At 45.0% G+C, this 21,360-nt stretch overlaps 1 protein-coding gene and 1 pseudogene across 3 annotated transcripts; one reads left to right on the top strand and one right to left on the bottom strand.

Annotated features, from left to right (window-relative positions):
* The first annotated feature begins 718 nt into the window (after positions 1 to 718).
* LOC132380582 (cytochrome b-c1 complex subunit 8-like) lies at positions 719 to 2,907 on the top strand (annotated as a pseudogene).
* On the bottom strand, positions 813 to 19,521 carry LOC132380425 (schlafen-like protein 1). Of its 3 annotated transcripts, none has more exons than XM_059949219.1 (4): positions 18,616 to 19,521; positions 7,528 to 8,019; positions 4,377 to 5,054; positions 813 to 1,469 (listed from the first exon to the last, which is right to left on the bottom strand). In XM_059949219.1, exons 2-4 carry the CDS (start codon positions 7,861 to 7,863, stop codon positions 1,284 to 1,286), a joined length of 1,200 nt encoding a protein of 399 aa, XP_059805202.1. In that variant the 5' UTR covers positions 7,864 to 8,019; positions 18,616 to 19,521; the 3' UTR covers positions 813 to 1,283. The 3 variants fall into 3 exon arrangements, with proteins under 3 accessions (XP_059805202.1, XP_059805201.1, XP_059805203.1); XM_059949218.1 differs by lacking the exon at positions 18,616 to 19,521 and adding an exon at positions 11,927 to 12,044; XM_059949220.1 differs by lacking the exon at positions 18,616 to 19,521 and having other exon boundaries at positions 813 to 1,466; positions 7,528 to 7,902.
* Between the last annotated feature and the right edge of the window lie 1,839 nt (positions 19,522 to 21,360).

Here is a 21,360-nt window from a genome sequence, read left to right as displayed (position 1 = left end):
GTTGCAACTTTATAAAATTCTGGTTAGGCCACATCTGGAGATTGCATACAGTTCCAATTGCCCCACTATAGGAAGGATGTCGAGGCTTTGGAGAGGGTGCAGAAGGGGTTTACCAGGATGCTGCCTGGTTCAGAGGGCATGTGCTGTCACGAGAGGCTGGATAAACTTGGGTTGTTTTCTCTGGAGCGGTGGAGGCTGAGGGGAGATCTGATAGAGGTTTACAAGATTATGAGAGACATAGATGGACAGGGAGTCTGTCTCAGGGTTGAAATGTCTATTAGCAGAGGGTATTGAAGGTGAGAGAGGGTAGGTTCAAAGGGGATGTGAGGGTTAAGTTTTTTACTCGGAGAGTAGTGGATGCCTGGAATGTGTTGCCTGGTATGGTGGTGGAGGCAAATACATTGGAGGCTTTTAAGAGACAATTGGGTAGGCACATGGATGTGAGGAAAATGGAGGAATATGGACATGGAGCTAGGAGGGATTAGTGTTTGGGTGGTTTTGATTTGTTTTTCAGCTAGTTCACCACAACATTGTGGGCCGAATGACCTGTGCTGTGCTGTAGAACATTACAGCACAGTACAGACGCTTCAGCTTGCAATGTGCCAACCTTTTAGCCAGCTCGAAGATCAATCATAACCGTTCCCTCCCACATAGTGCAGTTGTCCATCTTTTTCTTTCAGCCACGTGGCTATATGGGCGTCGACAAAGGCAGAGACCAGGGCCACAGGATCAGCCTTACTTTACAGAAGGACAGAGAGCTGACGAGCTGCACATCATCGTGTTCCTGTTTGCCACATTCCCACCACATTAATGGAGAGGTACGTTATTTTACACAGAAAGTAGTGGGCCCGTGGAACGCATGGCGGTCTATCGAGCAGGGGTGGTGATAGAAAATTAATCTCAGGGCTGTATATGGTGACATATACATACTTTGATAATAAATTGGCTTTGAACTTTGAACTTCAGAGGCAGGTACATTAAAGGCATTTAAGAAACTCTGGGGTAGGCGCATACATGACAGAAAATGGAGGGCTATGTAGGAGGGAAGAGCGATATTGATCTTGGAGTAGGTTCAAGGGTTGGCACAACATTCTGAGCTAAAGAAACCATAATGTTCAATCTAATCCCTCAAGGCCTACTGAGAATTTCAAGTCTGCAGCAGAGCTTTTATTAATCCATTGCTTGCAAGCGGCTGTTTCCGTGACCGGGGACTCCGGCAGAATTTTCCAGCCGGGGATTGGAAGCCAGCCTCTGCTGGGCCAGCCTGGTGACTGACTTGGCCGTCAGATGACGCAGCAGAGATTCGACACGGCCGCCCTGTCTGAGTTGAACGCCTGCAGCTCCTGGTGCAGCTGCTGAAGCTCCTGCAGGTTCTGCTGCTGCTGGCGAAGCTCTTCCTGCAGCTGGTACTCCTCCTTAACCAAGGTGTCAATGATACCCTGCAGCTTCTTTACTTCGGCTGTCCACTTCTTAAAGAGAAAGAGAGCGAAAGCGTGTGAATTTCGAGACTGATGTTATTTCCTGTACACAAGTGTAAAGAAGAACAAAGTAATTTTTACTCTGGAACAATGCAGACCAAAAAAAACCCAAAATAAGATAAAGAACACAATAATAATTTTTTAAAAACCCAATAAATATAAATGTATACAAAGATTGACTATGGTCATAAAGTGACAGGAGAGTCTGTACACAAGGTGACTGACAGGAAATGATAAAGTAGTGGTGGTAGGGGTTGTGGTGGGGTGGGTTAGTGGTTGGAGGTGTTTATCAGCCTCACTGCTTGGGGAAAGTAACTGTTTTTAGACCATAAGACATAGGAGCAGTTAGGCCTATCGAGTCTGGTCCACAATTTCATCATGATGCATTTCCCTCTCAATCCCATTCTTCTTCAGTCTAGGGATGTTGGTGTGGATGCTACCTGTCCTCCTCCCTGATGGGAGTGGGACAAACAGTCCAGGAGCAGGTTGGGAGGAATCCTTCATGATGCTACTCGCCCTATTCCGGCACCTTTCTGTATATTGAAAGTACATTTACCGGTAATTATCGAAATAAATAGGTAGTGCGTACTCTGAGATCTGCCTTCCACTCAGATAGCTAAGAAACAAAGAATGATGGAACCCGTTCAAAGAAAAAAAAAATCAACCTTCCCCCCCCCCCACCCATGCAGAGAGAAAAAACACAAACCACGCAAACAGCAACAAAAAAAAGTGAGCAAAAACAAAGGATATAAATGCAAAATCGAAAGGTCTATTACAGTTCAGCTTGTTAGCTGCAGGCTGCCCTGATTCAAAATCACCCGACTGGCCACCAGAAACCAGAACACATCATGAATGTGACTGAGAGTCCACAATCCGCGAACGTGGCAGGCATACAAACTCCTTACTGCCAGCAGCGGGAATTGAACCCCGGTCGCCCGTACTGTAAAGTGTTGTGCTGACCACTCTGCTACCGTGCTGCCCCATTATTCTTTAATGGTGCTCATTTGCTGCTTTCCATCACTAAGGCTCTGCTGTTTGAGGTCTGAATCAAGGAAACAGGAAGGACTTTGGATTTGATTTCTACAGAATGGGTCACCACTTTGGAAATTTGGCCAGGGTGCGACACATCATTACCTACACCATATCTCCCTTTGAACAGAGGGCGTTTGCAAATTACTTAATCAACGTCATCCGAAATACATGGAGGTGATTCAGAGGCCAGGTTTTCTGTGTTGTTCCTCCATTTGTGGTGTCGTAACCCATTTACACTTGGGGCAACCGTGAACACGAATTGTCGATGAGAAAGAACCCAGCTGACTATGCCAATGACAGATACAAATTTCAAGAGAACTTCTATTTTGCAAAAAGTATTTCCAATCAGCAGGTTCACCTGCTTTCTTGTTGTGGAGAAAACTGTCCTGTCAATTGAAAATAAAATATTTATTATGAAAAAAAATTCTTTAATGTGATTGGCCGCTCTGCCTGATGACATCACATCTGCTGGGTACCAGGATCCATTTTGAATTGAGGCCTGTTAGCAGCAGGCATTGCCTAGGGCATGGGGTTCCCAACCCTTTTTCTGCTGGCATGGACCAATACCGTTAAGCGAGGGGTCCGTGGACCCCAGGTTGGAAACCCCTGATTGCCCGATATTTATTGAGTGGTTCCTTTAGTCAAGACTTTTTTGCCAGGATAGGGGAGTCTAAAACTGGAGGTGGCACAGTAGCAACACTCTACAGTACCAGTGATCTGGGTTCAATTCCTGCTGTTGCCTGTAATAAGTTTGCACTTTCTCCCGATGACCGCATGTGCTTCCTCCCACATTTTAAGGACATACACGTTAGGGTTGGAAAGTTGTGGGTATGCTGCATTGGTGATGGAGCTTCAGGGCAGCCCCCACAGCACATCCTCAGGCTGTGCTGGTCGCTGGCACAAATGACGCATTTCACTGGACGTTACGGTAGGCACGTCAGAGATGAAACTGATCTGATCTTTAACCATAGGGTGAGAAGTGAAAAGTTTTAACAAGTTGAAAAATGAAAAACTGCCCTGCGGGGTAACAATTTCTTGCAGGGGTTGGTGAGTGTATGGAACGAGCTGCCAGAGGAAGTGGTTGAGGCAGGTACAATGGTATCATTTGGATAGGTTCTTTAAGGGTGTTATAGCTAGGTGGTGGTAATGGGGACAAGCACCCTCTACCTATTAGATGCTTCCAATGGTGTGTGACTCAATTAGCTCCTGACCACCAAGTCCAGATGCTGGTCTTCATGTGTGACTTAGCTACCAAGCCTGGTGGAACCGTTTCCACTGACAGGGGAAGGGGCGAAGGGAGTTTACAGGCGCCTTAAAACCAGTCACTTCGGGCAGATAGGGCTCATCAGCCGTGGTTGGCAGCTCATCGAGGAGAAGGAGAACTCTGGCCTCAAGCCTCTGCTGTTTGCGGCTTTAACCTCTCATGGGGAAGGCTTCGGGAGTAAACCCTGAGGGAAAAATCCAGAGATGGCAGTCCTACGTTGAGTTCAACGCTGCTGGTGTCCAAACCGCACCGTTCCTTTGGGTTCATCAGATGAGTGGAGAGGGGGAGCTCGCTACATGGGCAACAGCTTGCTCTTCATATCGTACTGCCCTGGCATGTGTATCTAGACAGCTAGGACGTAACGTCCATGGTCGACCCTGACTGAGGATAGGTACGTGGAGGGGCATGAACCAAATGCAGGAAATTGGGACTAGTTTGGGTGGGCATGGATGGGCGGGGCTGACGAGCATGTTTTCATGGTCTATGACTCCCTAATTATTATTTTGCTGTTGACCACAAGATCCAGACCATAGTTTTTGTTCGAGCCCAACGGAACAAGGACAAGGCTGCTCCCTGGATGGTTTCTGAATCCAGCGTATTACCTGCCTGCACCACTCCTGTATGGAACTTCCTGTCAGTGGGCCTTGGACACTGCCGTCCCTGCGTATGTACACCTCACCTTGGTCAGTCTCGTAGAGAAAAATATCGCCGTCCTTGCTGGGTGGGTGAACGGTCAGTCTCACGACCTTTAGAAAGAGCCCAGTGTCCCCGTCCTTGATAACCGGGAGGAAGCTGATGGAGTAGGAAGTTGGGAAGAGCGGTGGTTTGAAGCCTTTCAGGATCGAATCTATCAGCAGCCTAACCCGATCTTCGTCCTTGTGGCTGCATTCCACCCCGCAGACAGTGCCATCGTCGTTCACGCCCACGAACAGGCTGCCCCCCTCGCTGTTGAGGAAGGCACAGATGTACTTCCTAATGTGGTTCTTCAGGGTCACGTTCAGGTACTCTCCGCCTCCTCGTTTGAATTCAACGTTCCTCGTTTCACTTCCCATCAGCGTGCCGTAAAACAACCGCTCCTGCCCGGCGATCTCCCCACCCATTATAGCGCTGTCGGACTTGGTCCCAATCAGAGGTGTTGCTAAGTGGTCGATGATTTTGCTTGGTAGCTGCATGGATTTTCCTGAGGGGCCTCCAGATGTCTCCTGAGTTTGATCCAGTCTCCTCTTGTCCTTTTGCTGTTGACTGTGGGATTCCTGTTTCAATGGATCGGCAGAACTGCTCTGGGAGGAATTGAGAGAAAGATTAGTTTTATTTGTCACATGTACACCACAAATCCAAACATGCAGCGAAATGTGCCATTGGTGCCTAAGATGGCATTTTGTGTTGAAGTTGTATAAGAAGTTGGTGAGGCCTAATTTGGAGTATTGGGTGCAGTTTTGAGCCACTGAGATGGGATGTTATGTTGAAATTGTATGAGCTGTTGCTAAGGTCTAACTTGGAGTATTGTGTGCAGTTTTGGCCACTTACCTACAAGAAAGATGTAAGCAAGGTTGAAAGAGTACAGAGAAAATTTACAAGGATGTTACCGGGACTGGGAGACCTAAATTATAAGGAAAGGTTGAATAGATTAGAACTTCATTCCCTAGAATATAGAAAACTGACAGGAGAGTTGGTAGAGGTATACAAAGTACGAGAGGGCATGACCTAAGGATTGAAGGGCGCCCATTCAGTACAGAGATGCGAAGAAATTTTTTTAGCCAGAGGGTGATGAATCTGTGGAATATGTTGCCACGGGCAGCAGTGGAGGCCAAGTCATTGGGTGTATTTAAGGCAGAGATTGATAGGTATCTGAGTAGCCAGGGCATCAAAGGTTATGGTGAGAATGCAGGGGAGCGGGACTAAATGGGAGAATGGATCAGCTCATGATAAAATGGCGGAGCAGACGCGATAGGCTGAATGGCTGACTTCTGCTCCTTTGTCTTATGGTCCTATGAGGGGTATAGATAGGGTAAATGCAATCAGGCTTTTTCCTCTGAGATTGGAAACATCTCTACAGCTAGAGGTCACGAGGGTGAAAGGTTAAAAGTTTAAGGGGAACATGAGGGGAAATTTCTTCACTCAGAGCGTGATGAGAGTGTGGAATGAGTTGCCAGTGCAAGTGGTGGATGCAGGTTTGATTTCAATGCTTAAGAAAAGTTTGTATAGATACATGAACAGTAGGGGTATGGAGGGTCCAGTGCAAGTCAATGGGAGTAAGAAGGTTAAATGGTTCTGTGCGGACTGAAGGGCCTGTTTCTGTGCTGTGGTTTTCTATGACATGTACATCGAAACTGTGAAATGCATCATTGACGCCGACAACCAAATATAGTCTGAGGATGGGTTGAGGGCAGCCCGCGAGCATCGCCATGCTTCCAGCTTCAACATAGCATGCCCACAATTTACTAACCCATACGTAAGTCTTTGGAGGAAACCAGAGCACCTGGATGAAATCCATGCGGTCACAGGGAATACGTACAAACTCCTTACAGACAGTGTTGAAAATTGAACACGTGGACCATTTAGAAATCTGATGTTGAGAGTCCTGAAGAAGGGCCTTGGCCTGAAACTCTCTATTGCCCATTACGCCACTGGCATATAGGGCAGCAATGAAAGTCGTCCATCTCTGATGGTGTTCTAAGCTTCCCTCATCGTGTCAGTAGCTCAGTTTGCACTACTATCAGTCATCCAAGTCCCAGGTGGAGACTCAGGAATACCGTCGCACTGACATGTAGAAGGATTCTTCATTGCTGTTTCCATAACAATTCTGTTTTACCGGTCAGGGTTGTTAGCCCTGAGCTGAACCCCTGAACCTGGAGGACCAGTGGACCACTCTTAATCTGGCCTCTACCCTTTGACCTGATTGGCATGAGTGACCATACCAAGAGGGAAAGCATAAAGCCCTGACTCCAGCCAACACAGCTCTCGGGGTCATTGAGGAATGCAAGCCTCCAAACCCTATGACAAGGTTGTGGTCCTGTTGGGGATTGGCCTGAAACATCGACTGTTTAGTCCTCTCTATTGATGTGTTCTGATCTGCTGAGTTCCTCCAATATTTTGTGTGTGTTGCTCATTTTGTTCATTGTTGTATTTGTTATCACCATATGGGGTGGCAGGATAGAGATACGTCTGTACCAAAGGAGGTGTAAGGCGCTTCTTCCCTCCACTAGCCTGCAGGTCACCCTTGGGTAATGTGAAGCACCTGCTTACCCCCTGATCAGGGTCATGTGAAGCCATGGGAGCAGGTGGTGGATGGTCGTATGAGCAGCTGGTTTTTATCACAAGTCCTGGTTATGTGACCACTGACACCAGGCAGACAATCTCTGAAGAGTATTGATAACGGCTGGGGTCACCCATCTTGTAAACACCCACTGATGCCAGGCAGACGATCTCTGAAGAGTTTTCATAATGGCTGGGGTCACCCATCTTGTAAAGACACTACCCAGAAGAAGGCAACAGAAAACCCCTTTTGCAGATAAATTTGCCAAGGTCAGTCATGGCCATGGGACCATGATCGCCCATGTCATATGACACACCACATAATGTTGATGATATATACTGTTCAATCTGATCTTCCTGCAATCAGGGTTACTTTGTTACCTTGGTGTATACAACAATAAACTGAATTAAAATCAAAAATAATTTAGGGAGGTTATAAGTAACATTTCTGGTACCTCAAACAGTAACGTACCAACAGAGGCATGACAGTTCCCTTACCTTGTCGGAGGTGTGCTCTGAAAATTCACGGATGTCCTTGGCTACTTTTAGCGTTTTTCCTTTAACTACTAATCCCTTCATGTCATTCAGCTCCAAAATACCAGGATCTTGTAGTTCTCGCAAGACCTTTTGAACTTCACTGTCCGTTTTCAGCCGTATATACGCATGGGCTCGCTTGTGCTTCTTGAAGACCTCTATGTCATGTCTCTGCAGGACAGTGTCAACCGAAGCAAATAAATCTTTCAATCTGTAGCTCAGCTGCTCCTTGGAGTAATCTGGATTTAAATTACCCACGAACACTGACAGACAAGGAGTTTGGACACTGTCATCATCCATGGCTTTACTCAAAGAGCATTTTCTGCATTCGGTTGAGATTGGAGGGATGCCTCACATGTTTGGTGCTGTGCCTGATGTTCCCATGGTCCCAGAGGACTGGAAGCTCAAAACTCCTTGCTGAGACTTTCCCTTCGATTAAGGGCAGAAATTCTCTTCCTGAAAGAGATGATGGAGAATATTGAGAGTCGTTTTGAGCACCGTATCTAAGAAAAGTATCTAAGATGTGTTGGCATTGGAGAGGGTCCAGAGGAGGTTCCCAAGAATGGCCCAATTCTGCTCCTAGATCTTATGGTCTTATTAGTTTTTTTTTTGTATTTGCAGTTTTTCTTCTTTTGCACACTGGTTGTTTATCAGTGTTTGTGTGTAGTTTTCCATTGATTCTATTGTATTTCTTTGTTCTACTGAGAAGGCCCACAAGAAAATGAATCTAGGGGCTGTATATGGTCTCATATATATACATTGGTAATGGATTTACTTTGAACAATTTTGAGGTACCAGAAGGTCTGGGGATAGCTAATATTGTTTATTCCAGGGGTTTCCAAGCTGAATTTACGAACCCTTCGGTTACTGGCATAAAAAAGATTGGGAAACTCTGCTTCATTTGTAAAGGGCAGTAGGGTTAATGTAAGAAGTTCTGGGCCAGTGAACCTGACATCAGGAGCAGGGAAGTTCCATGGGACATGACTTATGTTCACCTGGAAAGGCAGAGGGTGATTAGAGGACATCAGAATCTTTTAGTTCAAACGAATCCTGTTTCACAAATCTTTAAAGTTTTTGTTCATTGAGGTACAGCTAGTATCTTGGGGTGCAAATTCATAGCTTCCTGAAAATGGAGTGATAGGTGGATAGGATAGTGAAGAAAACATTCAGCTTGCTTGTGTATACAGGCTGAAGCACTGAGTGTGAGAGATGGGATGTCATGTCGTAGCTGTATGAAACAAAGGTCAGGCCTCACTTGGAATATAGTGTGTATTTGGGGACGGAATGGTAGCCTGGTGGTTATCACAATGCTTTACAGTACAAGCGACCCGGGTTCAATTCCCGTCGCTGCCTGTAAGGAGTTTGTACTTTCTCCCCATGACCGCATAGGTTTCCTCCGGGTGCTCCAATTTTATTATCAGAGAATGTATACAGTATACAACCTGGAATTCTTACTCTTCGCAGGCACCCACAAAGAACAGCAGAATCCCCAAAGAACGTCAGATCTCCAAAGTCCCCTCTCCCCCACGCATCAACCTCCTCCCCAAAAAGTTGACAGCACCCACCACCCAACAGCAAAGCAGCCAAACAGCGACCATGATCTGCAGTCGCCAAAAACTGTTGTTTACCCGACAGCTCAACACAGGTGCTCTCTCTCACTAACAAGGGACAGAGAGGTGTCCCCCAATCCACAGCGAAAGGAGAGACGAACAGTCGCTTTCTTCCCCCCTCCCACATTCCAAAGGTGTACCAGTTGGCAGGTTAATTAGTCATTGCAGATTGTCCCGTGATTAGGCCAGGATTAGATTGGGGAACTGCTGGGCAGCGTGGCTCAAAGGGCAGGAAGACTCTATTCCACGCTGTATCTCAATAAACAGTCAATAAATAAATTACAATCACCGCACTACAACAAAGATCTTATGGCACTGGAAACAAAGTTCGAAGTTAATTTATTATTATTTGTCTACGACACTGAGATTCATTTTCTTGTGGGCATTCATGGTAAATACAAAGAAACACAACGGAATCATTGAAGTTGTATAAGACATTCATGAGGCCTAATTTGGAGTATCCAGTTCTGGTCACCTATCTACAGGAAAGATGTAAATAAAGTTGAAAGAGTGCAGAGAAAATTTGCAAGGATGCTGTTGGTTCTGGAGGAGCTGAGAGATAAGATTCAATAGGTTAGGACTTTATTCCTTGGAATGTAGATGATTGAGAGGAGATTTGATAAATGCATACAAAATTATGAAGGGGAGAGATAGGGTAAATGGAAGGAAGCAGGCTTTTTCTGCTGAAGTGGGACAACAACTAGAGGTATTGGGTTAAGGGTGAAAAGTATAAGGGGAATATGAGGGGAAACATCTACACTCTGAGGGTGGTGATAGCTGTCAGTGCAAGTGGGGCATGTGAGTTTGATTTCAATGTTTAGGAAAAGTTTGGACAGGTACATGAATGGTAGGGGTATGGAGGGCTATGGTTCCTGAATTGTTGAGCGTGTGTCTTCAGTCTCCTGTACATATTCCCTGACTGTAACAATGAGGAGAGGGCAGGTCGATGGGAGTAGGCAGTTTAAACAGTTGTGGTATGGAATAGATGGGCCTGTTTCAGTTCTGTACTTTTCCATGAATCTATGACTTTAAGTATGCCCGACGGAATGGAGTGTGAGAAGACAGTGAGTTTGTTCTCATGGGAATGTAGGGCGCTGAGGAGTAACCTTATCAAATTAAGAAAAACATAATGAAAATATGAAATTATATACCATGAAATGATTAAAGATATTATATTATGAAATTCTGAAAAGCATAGTTGCAGAGAGTTGTAAACTCAGTCAGCTCCATCATGGGCACCAGCCTCCGTAGTATCCAGGACAGCTTCATGGAGCGATGCCTTGAAAAAAAGAGGTGTCCATCGTTAAGGACCCCCATCACCCAGGACCTGCCCTCTCCTCATTGTTACAGTCAGGGAATATGTACAGGAGACTGAAGACACACGCTCAACAATTCAGGAACAGCTTCTTCCCCTCTGCCATCTGATTTCTGAATGGACACTGAATCCATGAACACTAACTACTTTTTATTTCTATTTTATGCTACCTATTTAATTTAACTATTATATATATACTTGTTATAATTCAGTTTTTTCTCTTTATTACATTGTACTGCTGCCTCAAAGTTAACAAATTCAACAACATAGTCCAGAGATATTAAACCTGATTTTGATTTTTTTTTCTTTTAATTTCCACTCAAACGCCCATAAATGTCTTTCCAACCACTAGGAGTAACTTACCACTGCCTATTAACCCTCAAGCAGGAGGCATCTGTCCCTACAGACACTCACATCTTGGACAAGCCCTCTTCTCACTAGTACGGTCAGTGAGAATGATCCTGGGAATGAAAGGGTTCATGTGTGATGAGCATTTGAAGGGTCTGGGCCTGTGCTCACTGGGGGATGAGGGGGGGGGGGGGACCTCACTGAATATTGAAAAGCCTAGGAAGAGTGCACATGAAGAGCATGTTTCCACTGGAAGGAGAGTCTAGGACCAGTGGCACAGCCTCAGCAAACAAAGTCTGTCCTTTAACAACAGAGATGAGGTGGAATTTCTTCAGCCACAGCGTGGGGAATCAAAGTAAATTTTGGAATTTCTTTAAATGTTATTGTCAAAGTACATGTACGTCACCATATACAACCCTGAGATTAATTTTCCTGTGGGCATAAATAAATAGCAATTTCATAACAAGAACATGAGATGATGAGATGAAGAAGAGGAGGAGGGGACACGGGGGCAAGTAACAGCCAGGGTGAGAAGAGGTAAGGGGATGGAGTGGGGAGTGGAAGAAGGTGGGAGAGGGAGGTGGAGGGAAAACGTTTTTATAAAAAAAAAACCGAATGGAGAAATCGATATTCTGGCCAGCAGGCTGGAGGGCTCCCTGACAATATGAGGTGCTGCTCCTCCGCCGCCTTGAGGGTGGCCTCATCGTACCACAAGATGATATGGATAGTAGCTCCATATTGCCTCATGGAGCAATATCTTAGAATGGGACTGGGAATCGGAATTAAGACGTTTGGCCACAGGGGAAGTCCTGCTCTTGGCGGATGGTGCCGAGGAGCACTTTACAAACAGAAGATCTGCAGGTGCTGGAAATCCAAGGCAACAACGGGCTGCAGAGGAAATTTATGCTGAACCGATCAACAGAGATGGTCCCCGGTGGGGAGGGTCGGGTGGGGTGGGGTTTTAAATGCCCCGTGGCTAATTGCGACCTCTGTACGGATCTCTTACGCACTCGACTCAAGTGTCTAAACTTCGTCTGTATCGTGGGCTTGTGTGTGTTGGGGGTGGGTGGGGGGAGAAGACCAGAAATACCTTTATCATCGGTGTTTTCCTCTGCTGTCTGTGAGTGACTTTGATGCACCCTGTGCCCTGATGTAATAAAGGGCCGTCAGATGCGGCGCAAAGCGCTGATGTAAACCCAGCGAAGTGAATCCCACGGCGGCTCCTCTCCAGCGGCGCAAGGGAAAGTATTTCCGTCGCTTCGAAGGCACGGCTGAAAGCCAATGAGCGGAAATGAGGCCATTCAATCCATCGAGATCCATTCATACAGGCGATGTTTTAGTCCTCTCAATCCCATTCACCTGCCTTCTCCCCTACGCCCTCACCAATCAAGAACCTATTAACCTCCACTTTAAATACACCCAGCGAATTGGCCTCCACAGCTGCTTGAGGCAGTGAATTCCACAGGTTTACCAGCCTTGGGCTTTAAAAAAAATTCCTTTAAATCTCTTTTTCAAGGGGACGTCCTTGTTTCCGGAGGCTGTGCTCCCACTCCCCTTGCTATAGGAAGCATCCTCTCCACGGCCACTCGCTCTGGGACTGTCAGTATTGTATATGGAGAAGATTAAATCTCTCTCCTCTCGACTCTTTCTTGCGGGTTAATGGTGAGTAGACCAGAGAGGCCTTCGTGATCTGGTTTGCCATATGTCATCGTCAACCTCGGGATTCAGAACCAAGTAAGTGTTCCTGCAGATTTGCTTTATTTAATGCCACGCTTGCGTCGATGGGCAATAGTCCTAGGATGTGTAAAGGGGGTACCTGCCTCCGACGCTAACATAGCATGCCCACATTTACCCTAACCCGTACGTGTCTAGAACAGCTAGAGGGACCTCACATGGTCGCGGGAGAACATACAAACTCCTTTACTGGCAGCGGCAGGAATTGAACCCGGGTCACCTGTGAGAGATTGCGCTAACCACTACACTAACATGATTAATGCCCGTTACACCGCTGGCGTTTAGGGCAGCAATGAAGGGCCTCCATCTCTGTCTGTCCTTGGCCGCCACCTCTACTGTATCCCAAATTTGTGCCGCTAACTTATCTATGACTTTAGGTCTAGTTTCTCCCAACCTCAGTGGGGAAAACCCTGTGTGCATTTACCACATCCATACCCCTCTTAATTTTGTATACCTCTATCAAATCTCCTCTCATTCTCCAAAGGGAAAAGTGTCTATACAAGACCAAGCCACCGACAGATTTTCACAATAAGTTATTGGTTTAGTTCAGGAACTAAGTTGGGTTAACCTTTCTGTTTAAATGACATGAGACCAAGCTTAACATTGGTACACACCGGGACCAAGGAAATCGTAATTGGATCATGATCTTGTGACTCGCCACGTCTGCAAAACCATTGATGAATTGACCTGCGCCTTATTCACTTCGAACATCAGTTGTCAGCGGTCAGTAATCAAACGCTTGTCTATTACTTCCACCCTGGGTCCCCTTCCTCCTATGGTCTACTCTCTGCTATCGGGTTTTCTTGTCCCTTGACCTTCCTCACCTATCTGGTCTCACTCAGCGCTTTCCGGCAAGACTTTCACCTACCCCCACTCTTTTTTATTCTGGCATCTTCGCCCCCCGCCCCCCACCCCTCACTTCCCTGTCAGTCCCGAGGAAGGGTCTCGGCCCGAAACATCAACTGTCTACTCTTCTACTCATTTCCGTAGGTGCTGCTAGACCTGTTGAGTTCCTTCAGCATTTTGTTGCGTGTTCCCGCGGGTTTTTAGCACCCGCAGACTTTCTCGCGTTTGTGATTGACCCATTTTGAACGTGTATTTCGGCGGCCCAAGTCATTGATAATTAATGGCTTCAGCTGAGGAAACCGAGGCGGGCAGCTAATCCCAGGGGGCAATGAACGGCTGACTAGAAAGGGTCCAGCACTCAGATTAGCCAGAGACGAAGAACCCCTTCAGATCCTGCCATCTGTATTTCAACCCAGACAAAACGGCTTATTGGGCTGTCCCCTGCTGCAGATACCAAAGGTGGAAGTCTGAGCATTCGTTGAGGATTTGGGGCCACCATTTTGGGATGTGATGCTGCTCTGTACGTCAGCTCACTCAAACCTAAAGGCTGTTTTATTTCTTTCACCAACGTTCTGGGTCAAGACCCATCCTCAGGGCTGAGGGGGAAGATGCCAGAATGAAACGGTGGGAAGGGAAAGAGTCTAGGTGGAAGGCGATAGGTTTAAACCTAATTTTTTTTTCCCCCTGTAATTTCAGTTTGATGTGGTGTTGGAAAAATAACATTCAAAACCTAAATTTTAGGTTTAAACCCCTATCAGAAGAATTTAATAGCAATTATTTATGATCTGATTACAAAAATACGTCCTGGTACCGTACGTCTGATAAAATTAAGAATGAATGGGAAAGAGAACTTCAGGTATATTTACCTATAGAGAAATGAGAGAAATTTCTCCAACTAGTTAACACTACTTCAATGTGTGCTGGACATGCTTTGATACAATTTAAGGTGGTTCATAGGGCCTATATGTCTAAGGATAAGTTGGCTCGTTTTTATTGCCATATAAATCCTGTCTGTGATAGATGCAAGCTTGCCGTTTGATTGCATTTGTTACATTAATAGCCAGAAGATCCATTTTATTTAAATGGAAAGGTTCTAATGCCCCTACTACATTTCAATGGTTTTCCCAAACTACATGTTTAAACTTAGAAAAAAATTAGAAGTGGCACTATCAACCCTTTGGTTAAATTTGAAGAAACTTGGAGACCATTTATTCAACATTTTCATATGATGTGAGCTGACCCTTTCGGAATCCTTCTCAATAACCTTTTGATAGTGTATAGGGGAGCGGAGTTAATGACAAATTATGATTTTAACCAATGAAACAAGGCGGCCCAGCTTTTTTGTTTTTTTTTTAGTTTAAGGGGACTTTTTTTTCTGTATAAGATTTTTTTGAATGTTTTTCATGTTCAGTTGTGATGAGATTGGGAGGTTTAGTTTACATGTTACTTGGAATCTGTACGAACCGTTCTTAATGTAATCCCCATCTCTTTGAATCATTATCATTGTTATGTTTATCAATTTGAAAATTAAAAAAGATTGAGAAAGGAAGGCGATAGGTGAAGTTGAATGAGGGTGAAAGGTTAAGGACTGGAGAAGAAAGAATCTGGACAGGAGGGAAGAATGGAGGTGTATAGATCGGGTAAATGCAAGCAGGTTTTTTTCCACTGAGGTTAGGTGGGACAACAACCAGAGGTCATGGGTTAAGGGTGAAAGGTGAAAAGGTTACAGGGAATATGAGGGGAACTTCACTCAGTGTTGTGAAAGTGTGGAAGGAGCTGTCAGCATTAGTGGTGCATGTGAGCTCACTTTCAATGTTTAAGAGAAGGTTGGATAGGTACATGGATAGTAGAGGTATGGAGGGCTATGGTCCCAGTGCAGGTCTATGGGAGTGCCGAGTTTAAATGGTTTCAGCATAGATTAAATGGGCTGAAGGTCCCGTTTTTTTGTGTGCTGTACTTTTTCTATGACTCTGACTCTATAAATGGAATTTAACCTTTGGGTTAAATGTTGGGGTGTATTTTTGAGTTTGGGAATTTTGCAAAGATTAATTTCATCAGCAAAACCAATTTTCAGAACTGAACATGGATTGTAGATTGAATTTAAAATGCAGCCCTGAACAATAGTTTTCCTGGAGCTGCGCACTGCGGTTGATTGCAAACCAGACAACACTGATTAACATTCGTTTTGGGTGTCTGGAGTGTGGGTGTGAAGGAGGTGTGTGGATATTATATGTAATTCAAAGGAACCATTGTAGATACATTGTAACTATAGAATTGTCCTGCTAACTTTGATCTTTAGTATATAAAATTTCATGTAATATTGGGTTGAACAGGACTCTCCCTCCAAGTGTGCTTGTTTCTGTTAAATAAAACACTTCTTTATCCACTAGCTTTAGTGTCTCTCTGGTGACTTTGTTCCTATTACAACAGTAAACACAATGTCTGCAAATGCTGGAAAATCCAAAGCAACATACACAAAATGCTGGAGGAACTCAACAGGTCAAGAAGCATCGATGGAAATGAATTAAAAGAAAAAGTCGACCTTTTGGGCTGAGTCCCTTCTTCAGGACTGAGATGAAAGGGGGAAGATGTCAGAATAAAAAGGTGGGGGAGGTGTGGAAGGGAAAGGAGGCTAACTAGAAGGTGATATATATACAGCCAGGAGGGTGAAAAGGTAAAGGGCTGGAGAAAAAGGAATCCTTGGCATCTTTGTTAGTGCTTGACTATCATGGAAGTGTCAAGTTAAAGATCTTTTAAATTTTTTTAAAGAAAAATTCTTCTTTAAAAAGTTTTTCTGACTAACCCACTGCCCATCTCTTATCCCGAGCCTCAGATGAGTTGTAGTAAATCGAGTGATCACCCAGGAATGTGAAGATTTCTGCTTCTGTCCCTCTTTCAGACCAATATCTCCACCCCTTTCCCCTCAGGCTGAGCAATTCTGCTCTCAAATCCAAGCTGACCCCCATGTTCTCAATTGGCCAAGGGATTAGAAAGAGTCAGCAAATAGGCTAAGTAAACAGACCCTAGGAAAACACAGCCCAGTGTGGCCTTTTATATATTGGTGAGACCCGATGCAGATTGGAAGACTGTTTCGCTGAACACCTACACTCTGTTCGCCAGAGAAAGCAGGATCTCCCAGTGGCCACACATTTTAATTCCACATCCCATTCCCATTCTGATATGTCTACCCATGGCCTCCTCTGTCAAGATGAAGCCACACTCAGGTTGGAGGAACAACACCTTATATACCGGCTGGGTAGCCTCCAACCTGATGGCATGAACATTGACTTCTCAAACTTCTGTTAATGCCCCTCCTCCCCTTCTTACCCCATCCCTGATATATTTAGTTTATTTTCCCCCCCTCCTTTTTTTCTCTCTTTCTACCTGTTCTCCATCTCCCTCTGGTGCTCCTCCCCCTTTCTTTCTCCCTAGGCCTCCCCTCCAATGATCCTTTCCCTTCTCCAGCTCAGTATAACTCTTGCCAATCACCTTTCCAGCTCTCAGCTTCATCCCACCCCCTACGGTCTTCTGTCATTTCGCATTTTCCCCTCCGTCTGCTACTTCAAATCTCTTGCTATCTTTCCTTTCAGTTAGTCCTGACGAGGGGTCTTGGCCCGAAACATCGACAGTGCTTCTCCTTATAGATGCTGCCTGGCCGGCTGTGTTCCACCAGCATTTTGTGTGTGGTCCTTGTTTATCACTCTCTGTTCCACATCTTGCCTAGTATTGCATTAATCAATGAACACCACCATTCCATGACAGAGTTTCCACCTGCTGGAGCTTTCACAGCAACGTGCACCGAATCTGATCTGCACAGAAGATTGGCTGACTGGCCAGAGGCAAAGAGTGGGAATGAAGGGGGTCTTTTCTGGTTGGCTGCCGGTGACTTGTGGTGTTCACACGGGTCAGTTTTGGGACCACTTGGGGTCATGCTATTTGTCAACGATTTGGATGACGGAATTAATGGCTTTGTGGTCAAGTTTGTGGATGATTGATTCCAAGGTGGGTGGTGTTGAAGCAAGGAGTCTGCATAAGAACTTAGATTGGGAGGATGGGCAGGTAAGTGGGAGATGGAAAATAGTGTATGATCATGCACTTTGCTTGAAGGAATAAATGGGGAGAAAATTTTAAGTCAGAGGTGTAAAGGGACTTGGAGTCCTTGTGCAGGATTTCCTAGAGGTTAACTTGCCTGAAGTAAGGAAGGCAAATGCAATGTTAGCGTTCATTTCGATAGACCTAGAATTTAGGAACAAGGATGTAATGCTGAGGCTTTATAAGGCATTGGTTAGAGCACACTTGGAGTATGTGAGCAGCATTGGGTCCCTTATCTAAGAAAAAGATGTGCTGGCATTGGAGAGGGTCCAGAGGAGGTTCATGAGAATGATTCTGGGAGCAAAAGGGTTAATGTGTCAGGAATGTTTGATGGCTCTGGACTTGTACTCAGAGTTCAGAAGAATGTGAGGGGACCTCATTGAAATCTATCAAATATTGAAAGGCCTAGATAGAGTGGATGTGGAGAAGATGTTTCTTATCATGAGTGAGTCTAGGACCAGAGGGCACAGCCTCGGAATGGAAGGACATCAATTTAGAACAGAGATGAGGGGGAATTTCTTCAGCCAGAGATTGGTGAATCAATGGAATTCATTGCCGTGGATGGCCAGGTCATTGAGTATACTTAAAACAGGAGTAGGTAGGATTTTGGTTAATCAGGGTGGGAGCTAATGGGGAGAAGGCAGGGAAATTAGTCATGATGGAATAGTGGAGCTGACTTGATGGGCCAAATGGCCTAATTCAGTTTCTATGTTTTATGGTTCAAGGTGTTGAATGTCAGATATTTGGTGTGCATAAATTATTCCAGGGAAAAGGCCTTTTATGTCACCTGAACTAGGACCTCCAAAGGATCAAAATAAAAATTCTGCCCAGAGCCAAATATGTCCTGGTGTAGAAAGAGAACAACACACACAAAATGCTGGTGGAACACAGCAGGCCAGGCAGCATCTATGGAGGAGAAGTGCAGCCGATGTTTCGGGCCGAGACCCTTCTTGTCTTGGAAGGGTCTCGGCCCGAAATGTCGACAGTGCTTCTCCTTATAGATACAGCCTGGCCTGCTGTCTTCCAGCAGCATTTTATGTGTGTTGTTTGAATTTCCAGCATCTGCAGATTTCTTCGTGTTTGTTCTGTAGAAATAGAACATCTTACCTTATCTTGTATCCCGAAGATCACTTTGGATGAGGAAATAATCAGGTGAGAATGGAAGATCAGCTGAGGTTATCAATAACATGAAGATGGGAATTCAGTCCAGTGCCAAGTAAGTGATATTGAAGAAAGGTCACGCTGAACAGCGTGCTGCAGAAGTTATATTTGTGCCTTTCCAGAAACATTAAAGCATCTGTAGTTCATTGACCCAGGGACTAAAAGCTTGTGTAGCAATTAGCAAAACACTATTTCAGCACCAGTGACCTGGGTTCAGTTCTAGCCAGTGCTGTCGGTAGGGTGTTTGTACGTTCTCCCTGTGACTGCAGGTGTTTCTTCCAAACACTCTGATGTCATCCCTCAGTCCGAGAACACATGGTTGGTGGGTTAATTAGCCACACGGGTGTAATTGGGTGGCCTGGGGTTACTGGGCCAGAAGGGTCTGTTACCATTCTCTTTTTTTTAAAAAAAAACCCTTTGCAATTAATTAGTTCAGCCCATGCTGTAGAGGGGTTCTTTCAATAGCCACAAAGGTCTTGGACAATATCTGTGTCTGTTTTTGTTCTTGTCCAATTCATGATGACAAATCAGCTCTTGCAATACTTAAACATATCTAAGACTATTTTCTTAGACTAAGATTTATTGGAGAGAAAATTCAAAAACCTGAGGTGCAAAGGGACATGGGAGTCCTCGTGCAGAATTCCCTTAATGTTAATTTGTTTGGATCAGTGTTGAGGAATGTAAACGCGATGTTAGCATTCATTTTCAGAGGACTAGAATATAAAATCAAGGATGTAATGTTAGGGCTTTATAAAGCACAGATGAGGCCTTATTTGAGTATTGTGAGGAGTTTTGGTCCCCTTATAAGACATTAAGACCATAAAATATAGGAGCAGAATTAGGCGATTTGGCCCATCGAGTCTGCTCTGCCATTTCATCATGGCTGATCTATTTGCCCCTCTCAGCCCCAATCTCCTGCCTTCTCTCCATATCCTTTCTTACTCTGTCTAATTAAGAATCTATCAATCTCTGCCTTAAATATACCCAATGATTTGGCCTCCACGGCCACTTGTGGCAAATGAATTCTACAGATTCACCACTCACTGGCTAAAGAAATTCCTCTGTTCTTAAAAGGATGCCCCTCTATTCTGAGGCTGTATCCTCTGGTCTTGGACTCCCCCACCATAAGGAATCTCTCCATGTCTGCTCTATCGAGGCCTTTCAGCATTTTCTGAGATCCAGTGAGGAGAGGCTCAGTCAACGGACGCTCCTCATATGACAAACCTTTCAATCCCAGAAACATGTTTGTGAACCTCTTTTGAACCCTAACTAAGAAAGGACGTGCTAACATTGGAGAGGGTCGATGGAGGTTCATGAAAATGATTCCGGGATTGAAAGGCTTGTCACATGAGGAGCAATTTGATGGCTCACTGGAATTCAAAAGAATGACGGGGGAATCTCATTGAAACCCTTCCAATGTCGAAAGGCCCCGATAAAGTGGGCGTGAAAAAGGCATATATTGGGGGAGTCGAAGACCAGAGAGCACAGCCTCAGAATAGAGGGGTGTCCATTTAGAATAGGAGGAATTTCTTTTGCAAAATAGTACAGGATCAGTGAAATTTGTTGCCATAGGTGGCTGTAGAAGCCAAGTCATTGGGTATATTTAAGGCAAAGGTTGTTAAGATTCGTGATTAGTCAGGACATGAAGGGATACGGGGAGAAGGCAGGAGATTGGGGCTGAGAGGGAAAATGGATCAGCAATGATGAAATGGCAGAGCAGACTTGATGGGCCGAATGGCCTAATTTATGGTCTTAATTTAAAAACAGAAAGCCGAGAAGTAAGACAAAGATTGATCATCTTCTGGTCTGAGTTTAAAGGATTAGATCACCTTCTAATCAGTTCCTTCCCCTTTGATTGTTCTCAACCTTAGCACAAGACAGAGTCCAAGAGAATATGAATTTTCGTCTTCAGTTTCAGGACGTAGATTTATTGCACATCTCTCAACAGCCCTTGAGAAGGTGATTTTTCCACCAAGAACCACTGCAGACCTTCTGATGCTGTTGGGAAGGGATTTAGACCGTAGGATATACAAGCAGAAGCAGGCCCTTTTGACCTATTAAGTCTGCTCAACCTTTCCATTATGGCTGATTTATTATCCCTCTCAACCCCATTCCCCTGCCTCCTCCCCATATACCCTTAATAATCTCCCTTTGATACCCTTACTAATTAAGGGTCTGTCAACCCAATACCCAATGATTTGACCTCCACAGCTGTCTGTGGCAACGAATCCCATGGATTCAGCATCCTCACATCTAACTGGACATGCCTCCATTGTGCTTTTCCATATGGCATACGTGCAGAATCAGGCCACTCAGCAACACACAAACAAAACACTATTAGGGCTTTGAGTATGTGCAGCTTTAGATTTCCAGCATCTGCAAACTTCCTTGTGTTTATGATAGGCCATTCTCCTGCCTTCTCCCCATAACTTCTGACACCCTTACTAATCAAGAACTTATCGACCTCTGCTTTAAAATGCCTCCAGAGGCGCCTGTGGCAATGAATTCAATAGACTCCCCACCCTCTGGCTTAAAAAAAATCCCTCCCCATCTCTTTTCTAAAGGGATTCTATTCTGAGGCTGTGATCTCGGGTATTAGACTCCCCCCACTGCTGGAAACATCCTCTCCACATCCACCTCGTCTCGGCCTTTCAATATTCGGTAGGTTTAAATAAGATCCTCCCTCATTGT

Source organism: Hypanus sabinus, chromosome 24 (assembly GCF_030144855.1).
Source record: "Hypanus sabinus isolate sHypSab1 chromosome 24, sHypSab1.hap1, whole genome shotgun sequence".
In the NCBI taxonomy this organism is placed as follows: Eukaryota; Metazoa; Chordata; class Chondrichthyes; order Myliobatiformes; family Dasyatidae; genus Hypanus; species Hypanus sabinus.
This window is presented reverse-complemented; position numbering and strand designations above follow the sequence as displayed.

Coding starts and splice junctions, on each gene's coding strand:
- LOC132380425 (XM_059949219.1), bottom strand. CDS start 7,863: ATGGATGATGACAGTGTCCAAACTCCTTGTCTGTCAGTGTTCGTGGGT. Junction 5,055..7,527: donor CAGAGCACACCTCCGACAAG/GTAAGGGAACTG, acceptor AATTCCTCCCAG/AGCAGTTCTGCCGATCCATT. Junction 1,470..4,376: donor TACAGGAGTGGTGCAGGCAG/GTAATACGCTGG, acceptor TTTCTCTTTAAG/AAGTGGACAGCCGAAGTAAA.